Here is a 10830-nt window from a genome sequence, read left to right as displayed (position 1 = left end):
CAAAAAGGAAAAAAAAAAAAAAAAGAAGGGTCACTTTTCAGCCACTGTTTCACGTCACATAAGGAGAAAAAATTGCAAAATGACTTCCATAGGAATGAAAAAAATGATCACAATCCCTGTAGTCCAATGGAATAATCCATTTATGCAAGGATTGCCCACATTTAATTAAAGCACAGAAAAGCCACAACATTTCTTCTCATCACAGTTCTGGTTCTTCTACTGGCTCAGGTTTGACTCCAATGAAAACTATCAACTAGCTCTTTCCATAGAGGTTTTAGACACACACACACGCGTGTCCTTGAGTGTGATGACCAGGAGTATTGTCCCTTATTCTAGTTTTATTCTCTCTCCATTTAGTATGGCAAGAAGAAAATCAAATACATCGATTATGAAAAGCAGCACCTGTACTTCTACATGGGTGAGTCTCTTAGAGCCACATTCCATGTCATCACATTCCCTTGAAGTGAGCTAGTGCTCAAGCTAGAAGGAACAATTGCAATCCTCTCACAGAGACCAGCCCATGTCTCATTGTTATGGAGAAATGTAGTATGTCTTGTTTCAGATTCACTGGGGCAAAAATCTGAAAAGGAAAAGGGAAAAACAAATACACATTTTTAAGAAGCACCTCATCACGCTGGGTGTGGGGCAGGGAAGGAAGAAGATGCTCCAAGGGGTCCTGCATCTGGGATTCTCATCTTGAAAAAGATGAAACACCAGTCAAGAGAAAATAATAGTGGTATTTAAGGAGGGAGGAAAGAAAGATGGGAAAATAATGCTGAAGGATTTACAGTGTGATTCCAAAAAACGGTGGAGGCCCAGGAATAAAAGGCACTTATAGAGCTTCTGTGTGGAAGAAACCTGGCTGTTCCCATGGCCTACATGCAGCTGTGGAAACTGTGCCAGATTGAAAGGAAATAGGGGTAGCCGAGTAATTCTGATACCAAGAAAAAAAAAGGCATCATAAGTGAAAGTGTTTGCTCTCTTGAGAGAGTTTCAAAAAACTCTGTTTCTTGAAAACAAAGAAAATTGTCAAGGAACCTCCAAATCTGCTCATGTAAAACATACTTACACATTTGAGAAATAAACCAAAATCAGGGATGGAACCAAACATTTCCCATAGACCAGTGCTTCTCAACCAGGGACAAGTTTGATCCCCAGAGGACATTTGATAATATCTAGAGACATTTTTTAGTTGTCACAATGGAGGGGAAGGGATGATACTGACATCCCATAGGTAGAAGCCAGGGATGCTGCTGAACATTCTACAATGCACAGGACAGCCCCTTATAACAAATAATTATCTGGACCAAAATGCCAACAGTGCTGAGGCTGAGAAACACTGTTTCAGACGATCTGATTTGTCCAAGTGTAGGCCACTAGAGGTCACCTGTAACATGCCTGAGGAGGATGGCCAGTGGGTACATTTTTTGAAATGTGCGGTCAGCCATCACTGCTGCCTCCTCTACAGCTGGAATTCAGCCTCTCCCATCCCCAAAACTGTTCGACACCCACCTTCTTTCTTGCATGACCAAAAAGAGGAATGAGGACCTTAGTGCCCCAATTTGAAAGGTAGCTGATCCTCCACCTAATTCAGTTTGTGCTTGCACAAGAAAAAGCTGTTGGAGTTTCTTTTCTGAACTTCCCTGAGAACTGTGCCTTCACCTCCCCTGTGTGCAGTGGTGCAATATGCCCTTAGCTTATGAGGAATGAGTGTATGGTGTGTATGCGCTGCAGAATGCCCACCTCACAAATAACACTGCCCCCCAAGAGCTGTTTCATTGTGTCCTTTCCCTTCCAATGCCAGCTCAACATTTCAGGTACAAATGAGTCATACTCAAACTGTTACAGAGAAACACAGCTGGACGTTTGTCAAAGGCAGCAAGACAGATTTTATTCAGGCTACTGCAGTAAGGGTGAGAGACTTCAATATGAACTGAGATTAGTTCTACTGAAATGAAAAGTGGGAGAGAGGCTTTTAAAATGCTGGGGCATGCTGAAGGAAAAGTTCTAAAAGATGTCAGGGGATGGGATAGAGATGGGGGAGTTGGTCAATGTCAATAGGTCAGACCATCTGTGTCTGCTAACTTGCAGTTTTCTGGCAAAGTTAGGCTCCTACACTCCCACAGAGACTGGGAGTAAGGGGCCTTATCCTTCTTGATGATTACATTTCAAAGGGATGGCTCCCCAGGTCCTTAAGAATAGCATTTCTGGTTGTGGAAGATACGTGTCAAAGGAAGAAAGAAAGGACTTGCAATTGTAAGGTTTTTTATTGTAAATGCTCTAAGAAAAGGGATATCAGTTGACTATAGTCAGGTTTTGACTGGAATAAAGTATTAATTCTTTTGGCAGCATTGAGCTTTTTCAGCAGAAACTTTAACAGGGCTAGGATCATCCCAGAGATATGTCCTCAAGCTATGAGAAACTGTGCTAGTGTTTGTTTGAGGCTAAGTATAGGGGCAAATAAGATTATTGTGCTGAGAGTTTGAAGTCTTCATAGGCTAACGTTGAGGCCTAGTTGAGAAGATGGCTCAGGGGACCCTGACTAAAATTTGGTCAAGGAGAAAGTCTTTGTCATAAGCTAAAGGGTCTCCATAACTCCTCTGTGCTCTAGGAAGCCTCAATGGTGCTGGGGGGAAAGCAGGTAAATAGCTCTCTGACGAGGAAAGGCGTATACCTTCTTTATTTCTGCCACCCCAACATATTGTGACAGGACCCAATCCCAAGGATGTTGGGAAACTGAAGGACTTGAATGACCTTGAAAAAACTTGAAAGCTCTGAGAAGAAGCTCTTCAAAGACGGCTCTGTCAAAAATGACATATATCTTCAAACCTCCCCTAGACCCTTTGACGGAAATTGAACCTATTTCCTCGTTCAGCCTTTCAGACTTGGAAAGTCCAATGGAGTCCAGGAGGTAGTTATGGATCTCCATCTTGCATCCCTTCTCAGAGCCAACATTCCGGAAGTGGCATGTTAAGGAGGTAGACTCCCACTGACTTGCACTGGGCTCACGTTCTGCTCATTTATTCACCATCTTTGTTTATTCTCTTTCAGTTGGGCTGCCCCTCCTCATGCCTGTATATTTTAACCTGCAATCCATGCAAGTGATGTACCTTCGAAGGTATTGGGGGGTGAGTAACTTGGCTCATATTCTGAAACTAGAACAGCTAGGAGAGGGGAAATGAAAATGCTCGATCCCCTCCAGACATAGCTTCCTTGAGAACAGGGCATAAGATTTAGCTGGTAAAGGAAGGGAACCCTGCCCAATGAAGAGAAAATGAAATTATGTGCAGGGCATCTAACCTTCAAGTGCTTTTCTCTGCAGGACATTGCCTGGGTCAGCAGCTTTTACATCCGATATTTTATCACATTTGGCCCTTTCTATGGAATCTTTGGAACTGTGCTGCTCATATATTTGGTCAAGTAAGAATATTTTCTTGTTCCCAAAACCCAGATGGACCTCTTGCCTTCCTTATCAGAGCTATTTGAGAAGAGCAGAGGAATATAGCACCATGCCCCATTCCCTGGAACTGAGGTGTTTTCAAGAAAATGTAAAAATAATAAATAATAATAATAACAACAACAACAATAATAATAATAATTGAAATAGTTGAAATCTCCTTGAAGAAGAATTTGCCTTATCTCCATTTTTTCCTCAACTTGCTTGATTCCAAATTGAAGCATTTCAGCTGATCCCCAAGTCCTTTAAAACTGTAATCTAGTTGGACATGATAACCCCTGCCAAAGATAATGACAGGACAGGAATTTTTTTAAGTTATTTTATGACTAGAGTTCTTCCCAAAACCAAAGTGACTTCAGACTATCATTTTTACTCATATAGCTCTCTTCAACTTTCCAATTTATTCCTCCCTCATTCTGTTGCATTATTATCCCAAATCCTAAATAATCATAAGAATAATAATAACTACTATGCATCAGATACTTTGTTAAAGGCTTTACATGCTTTATCTTATTTGGCGTAATCCTCACACAACCCTGCAGTATAGATAGAATCATCTTCATTTTTCTGCTAAGGGAACTGAAGTTCAAAGAGATTAAGTCACTTGCCCAAGGCCATAGAGCAAGTAAGAGCAGAGGCCAGTGTCAAAACAGAACTTGAACCCAGCTCCACCTAATGACAAAGCCCAGGCTGTCAATCACATTGCACATACCCATAAGTTCCCCTGGTATTTTTGATCCTTGCACATAGCTACAGAAAACTTTAGAGTCACTGCTCTGATACATTTGGCAACAGGACAGGTCATGTGGCTGAATATCTAGTGTGTCATCTCTAGATATAAAGGGCTTTCAAAGAAGAAAATCGCCACCATTTTATTGGAACCTGAGTCCCTTTCATTTTCTCCAGTGTTCAGCCAGCTTTGCCAGGAATTACGCAAGCCCAGTGATTGCTACAGAAACACTCCAAAGAGTCATTACTTCCTCCTTTTATTTCCCTGAAAGGTTTCTTGAAAGTCCCTGGATTGCATATGTTACCCAGATGAGCCACATACCAATGAAAATGAGCACAGAGGAGAACCGGGACTGGCTCAGCACTCAGGTAGTGATGGAGTTCCTGAGAGAGAATCTTTCAAACCGTACTGATTTAGAATCTGGTCACCCCAAATGATAACATCTCACCCTTATAGAATATTTGCCACGGGCCAGGCATTGTCAAGTGCTTTGCATGTATTTACATGTGGTAGACGCTATGATTATTCTCCCTTTACAGATAATTAAATTGAGGCAGGAAGAAATTGAATAACTTATTTATATAACTTTTATTGGAAAATAGGCATGCTTATATTATTTATGACCACTCTTTTGCTACAACAGCAGATTTAAGTAGTTGTGAAAGAATTAAAATGTTTACTGTCTGGCACTTTGGAGAAAAGGTTTGCACAGACTACCCCTGCCTCCTAGGCCAAAGTTACTTCCACCTGCTGTGCTGTGATTGACAGGAAAGTCCGTCATTTTCCTGCTCCCTTCGCCAAACTCAGTAGACTCTCCACAAGGCATAGAGGAGTGGTTCTCAAACTTTTTGATCACAGAACCACTTATTTTTTGATCTTTTAGTTTTCATTTATTATTTACTTAATCACTAGTTAGGTTGAATACTTTTCATATATTTATTGGCTCTTTGTATTTCTTTCTCTGTTAATTGCTTGCCCATGCTCTTCGTCCATTGTTCTATCTAAGTATCCATACTTTTCTTATTGAATTTCAATAGCTCTTTATTTACTAGGGATAATAATACATTGTCTATAATATGCACCATAAATACTTTCCCAGTTGGTTCTTTGCCCTGTAATTTTATTATGGAAGGGATTTATTAATATTTCACTTTGTCTTGCATGTAATATCCCTGAAAATATCTATTATAGTGAGCCAGCTACTGTTCTTTTTCCACTCATCTTACCATGTGATGATCCTGGCATGAAGTTATATTAAGAAATTTAGTTAACTTAAGATATTACCATATCATGTATATAGCTGGTATATGAAGTTAGCAAGACCTCTTCACTAGCCTGGAAGATTCTTGGTCCTTCAAATGCCTTCCATCTCACTTAACAATGACTACAAGCAACAGACCACTCTTAAAAGTTATTGAGAACCTCAAGAAGCTTTTGTTTATGTGAAATATATCCTTTAATATTTATTGTATTTAAAATTGAAACTGAGAAGTTTTAAAATATTTATTAATTAATTTTAAAATAACAAGCATAAAACCAATATATGTTGACATCAGAGTCATGATGGCATCCCACATTTAGTAGCCTCTGGAAAATTCCACTGAGAGAATGAGAATGAAAAAGGCAAATAATGTCTTGAAAGTATTATAAAAATAATTTTGACCTTGCAGATCCCATTACAGTGTTGTGAGGAACCTCAAGATTCTCTGAACTATACTTTGAGTAACATAGAACAGCCACAAATGTAACATTTAAAATGGCAACAACCCCAGTTAGAATTAAACCTTTTTTTAAGGTTTAGGCATTGAATTAAATAATATTTATATGAGTTCTTAATCTTGGCAGTCTGGAAAAGCCTATGAACTCTTTCTCAGGATAATGTTTTTGTTTTTTTTTTTTTTTTTCAGGATAATGTTTTTTAAATGCATAAGATAAAATGTGTAAGATTGCAAAGGAAACTACTTTGTTTTTTTTATTATTTTGTTTTTTTTAAATGTATTATGATATTTATTAGTATTATTTTTTTATATTTTACTTCTCAAAATACATTGTAGTTGATTTTCATGCCCCTTCACCCTTTCCTCTCCACCCTCTCTCCCTCCCCCGCACTGTACCTGTTCATTTGACTTAAATAGTTCAAGGAATTTTTGTGGTTATTCTGTCTTCTCCCCTCCCCCCATTAGTTTGTGTGTTTATTTATTTATTTATTTATTTTTAGCTCCCACAAATAAGTGAGAACATGTGATATTTCTCTTTCTTGCCTGACTTGCTTCACGTAATATAATTTTCTCTAAGTCCATCCATGTTGATGCAAATGGTAGTATTTTGTTCTTTTTTATAGCAGAGTAGTATTCCATTGTGTAGATATACCACAGTTTCCTTATCCACTCATCAGATGATGGACATTTGGGTTGGTTCCCGCTCTTGACTATTGTAAATAGAGCTGCAATCAAAGGAAACTACTTTGGAATGTCCTTCTATGCACAGAACCCTTGTTTAGAACCCTTGAATGCCTTACTCCTCATTCAGAAATCCTTTGAGCCCACTCTATGGAAATGATCTTCTACCCCTACAATCTCTACCAAAATTCTACAATTCAACTTTCATCTGCCAAAGTCCACATTCATGAACCATACTTAATCTTCTATATCTAAAAGCAATAATGACATTTCCCCCTCAAATCCTACATACTCTTTATATCTATTCCCTTGTATGTACTTTTTAGCACAATATCTTATTGCCTTCTTACATTGTAAGCTCCTTGAGATCCTATGTATCTTTTACATCTTTCATAGTTTCTTACACAAAATAGCTACTCAATAAGCACTAGTTGAATGATTGAATGAAATAATAAACAACCATTTTTCTTGTTTGACACTTGGACTCTTTTATATCTAATGTAAGCTTTTTCTTTGCAGGTCTTGGCCACCTGTAATATTGAACAGTCCTTTTTCAATGACTGGTTCACTGGGCACCTGAACTTCCAAATTGAGCACCAGTAAGTAATAGAAATAGTTCATGAGAAAGGAGAGTCACTTATAACAACCCCATGTACAATCTAAAGCAGAGCCCTAGGCTCAGGACCTCAGAGTGGGAAATATAAATCAGAATTCTCTATATACTTCTAATTTCTATTACCATCAATGGTAAGGGAAGGAGGAAAGAAAGGAAGGAGGTATAACAATTTTGAGTAAATGGAGCAGAATCATGGAAAAGTACTAGTGACTCAGTTTCTAGAAACCTGCAGGCTTACGAATTGGTGACTGTTTTCTGTACATTTGGTTTGTTGGTGGCACACAAGAAAAATCACACTATTTGGATAATCAAGTTGTGTTGAACTTAATTATAATTTAATTCAAATATTTATCTCTTTAGAACCAAAGCTACAAAATAATCAATAATGAAATCCAGTTCCTGATGCAATTTCCAAATGGTATCTGGCAATACTTTAGCAATGGATCAGTTAGATGGACATACAGTAACAAAAAAGAAAAGATAAGACTTGGAGAGTCCATCTATCCAGCATACTCAGGGGAAGACTTTCCACACCTTCTTTAAGACTTATCTGAGATACTCACAGACAGAAAGAGATCTTATTCCTGTTCATGGGATTTTCTCATACTTTTTTTTTTCATGGTAGTCCTTAAAAACTTCAGCAAAATAAGAAAGAATCATTACTTATATTTTATCAAAGAGGAAGTTAAAACCCAGGAAGGTCACCTGGCTGATTAGTGGAAAGCCTGGGAGAAGATCCCATATCTCCTCACTTGTTATTCTTATCCTAGGTTTTTTCCCCATGTACATTGACTAGAATTTATTGAGTAGTCATCTATCCATGAGACAGGAGTTGGATGGATAGAGAGGAGAGAGAGAGACAGAGACAGAGGTGGGGTGAAATGACAGACAACCCATACCTTCATCTGACCTTGCCAAAAATAAACATACTTGATGGAACTATTATTTATTTTGTTAGCATCTCCCAAACATTTGCCACCCACATGACTCACAGAGGTGATAAGAGATAAGGTAAGACTGTTTTGACAACATTTTTTTAACTTCCCAGAAGTATTATGCAAGGTCAAGTTTGAGTCTGAATTGCTGATATAATTTTATTTGGTGATAGAAGAAAGAAAATTCCTTTGGGTTTCTCTTTAGGTCTAAGTTTTGTATCTCCCGTCTGCTTCCCTAGTCTATTCCCCACAATGCCGCGCCATAATTATCACAAGGTGGCACCTCTGGTGAGGTCACTGTGCACCAAGCACGGATTGCAGTATGTGAATAAGCCCATGTTGAAGGCGTTTGGAGATATCGTCAGGTAATAACACTATTTCTCTCAGCTCACAGCTCTCATTTCCTCACTGTCAGTCCCCAGACTATTCACTGGCTTGTGAGTCATTCACCCAACAGCCAATTATTAAGGGGCACCTGTGTGCCCAGCATGGACATAGGATTACAGGTAACAATACCAACAATAATGATAATAATAATAATAATACCATTTACCTATTGCCTTCTAGGCACTTAGTGAAAATGCCTTCCTGCCCTACTAAATTTCAAGTTTCTTGAAAACAAGGCTGTGTATTACTTGTCTTTGTTGCCACCAATTAGAACTTAAATGGTGGGAAGAACTGTCAAATCGCCTGGCCCACTGCTGCAAACTTAGATGCCTGCAGGGTCTAAATGTGTAAATCAGGCTGGGGTGACTGATGAGAGCAGTGAGGCATGCAGAAACTGAAAATCCATACTCATTCTTAGACATTCACACACAATTTCCTAGAGAACATTGTGCTGGTCAAATTAACAGCCAGTAGTCCAGATTTAATAACTTTTTCTTTCTTTCATGATTGGGGATTTAAAAAGTATCCTAACTGAGGCCAACAAAGCCAGGGCTGAGCTGATCGCACCACTGACTGGTGCCTACTTTCAGATTCTCCACGTTCCCCCTTCTCCCTCTCTGACCTCCAGATATCTGGCCTACCTTAAGTTACTGCAAAACTCCCTGCCCTTGGCCATCTCATCCCTTTGCTACTTTTTCTTCTGCCTGGAATGTTCTTCCAAACCACCTCCTCCCCTCACACTACCTTGTCAATTACCATTCACTCTCTAAGGCTCATCTCAAATGCCTTTTCCTTATTAGTCTTCACTAAAGACTAAATCTGTCACATGCTCTTGCAGCACCCGGTTCTCTTCATTTGTGACCTTTATTACAATCATAATTAAATGTCATATTGGGTAATGAATTATGTAATATCTCTCTCCCAAGTTAGAACAGGAACTCCATGTGGACAGGTCACACATCTGTCCTCTTCATTGCTGTATCCCCAGAGCCTGGAAAAATATCTTCCACATTATGAAATAGGGTAGGGAGGTGGATTGAGGATGGGTTGGTATATGGGTACAGAAGAGAATAAAATGAAATAAAATCTCAATCTCCTCCATGAAAGAATTCACCTGCTAAAACTAATTCAGTGTATTTGAGCCCCTCCACTGGGCAACAGAGAAAGACATTTATCAGCTACAACTGCAAATGACAGCATTGCCCTGAACCGAGCAGAGGAGCAGATGTTCCATGGAGCAGTAGCTCCGTTTACACTAGTCTCACCTCCTGATGATCTTTTTTTTTTTTTTTTACTCCTCCTACACAGGGCCTTGAAGAAATCTGCAGCCCTCTGGATGGATGCTTACTACGAAATATGATGCAGAATGTCAGCCCTGACACACATGGAATTGCATCTCTAAAGGGGGGTTGGCAAATGTGCAAGACCTCTCCCCATCTCAACTGGGAATTAATTAGCACCATTGGCATACCTGAGTGTGCCAGGAATGTGAATCCCAAGGGCACAGGATAACCTCTTCCCTGAAGGTGTTCTCTGCAAATAGAAGCCAGGAAACACAAGGTAGACTTGGCCAGGGTTACAAAAGGGAAATGGGTGCCTACTGTTTTTATTTTTTCATTAGGAACTTGAACTTAATTTCATCAGTAGTCCTTAGTCATGTCATCTCAGTCGAGGGCATAAGTACAGGAAGCAGTTAAAAGGTGTGTGGATGAAGTGGACATAGGAAGAAGTGGACCAAAGGAGAGAGATCTGATGGACTCCTTTGAAAAATAGTGCAATTGCTCTTAGAAGAGAGTCATGTATTTAAGTAGTTTCTGTTGATGGACAAATTTTTGCTTATTTCTTTTCAAATATGTGAACTTATTTTTCTTTAAGAATTGAGTATAATTAACATTAAAATCTCTTTAAATAAACCAACATTCACTTCAGATTTTCACTATTGCACCTGCATATGTGTAATTGCTGCAAATATACACACTTTGTTTCCAAGAGGAGAAATGAGAATTTCTGTAAAATTTCTTAAAGGAACTTCCTACATCCAGTCTTAATAGCAACTGATCAAGCAGGCTAATGTTTTATATTTAAAGATGTTTTATGTTTAGCTAAATAATAAACTGTCCTTTGAATACAAGATTTACTTGCCTACTCCCTACCCACCAGAGCAGAACTACTATACCTCATTATTGGGTCACCTGATAAAAGAAAAGGCTTTGTTTTCCATAATAGAGACCCCAGGCTGTGACAAGGTATTTTTCAAGTTTGGCACCAAATGAAGCATGTCTTAGGACAAAGGCATTTTATTGCTG

The 10830-nt window shown here is 38.9% G+C and overlaps 1 protein-coding gene across 1 annotated transcript; it reads left to right on the top strand.

The window, feature by feature from the left end:
- Positions 1-357: 357 nt before the first annotated feature.
- LOC103583246 (fatty acid desaturase 2-like protein FADS2P1) lies at positions 358-9884 on the top strand (the record flags this gene model as incomplete). Its single annotated transcript, XM_008564619.1, has 7 exons — positions 358-418; positions 3052-3128; positions 3323-3420; positions 4459-4555; positions 7106-7185; positions 8377-8502; positions 9833-9884. Coding segments are annotated over 7 exons (591 nt in total), but the record flags the coding sequence as incomplete, so codon positions are not given.
- Between the last annotated feature and the right edge of the window lie 946 nt (positions 9885-10830).

Source organism: Galeopterus variegatus, unplaced genomic scaffold (assembly GCF_000696425.1).
Source record: "Galeopterus variegatus unplaced genomic scaffold, G_variegatus-3.0.2 Scaffold20906, whole genome shotgun sequence".
Classification (NCBI taxonomy): Eukaryota; Metazoa; Chordata; class Mammalia; order Dermoptera; family Cynocephalidae; genus Galeopterus; species Galeopterus variegatus.
This window is presented reverse-complemented; position numbering and strand designations above follow the sequence as displayed.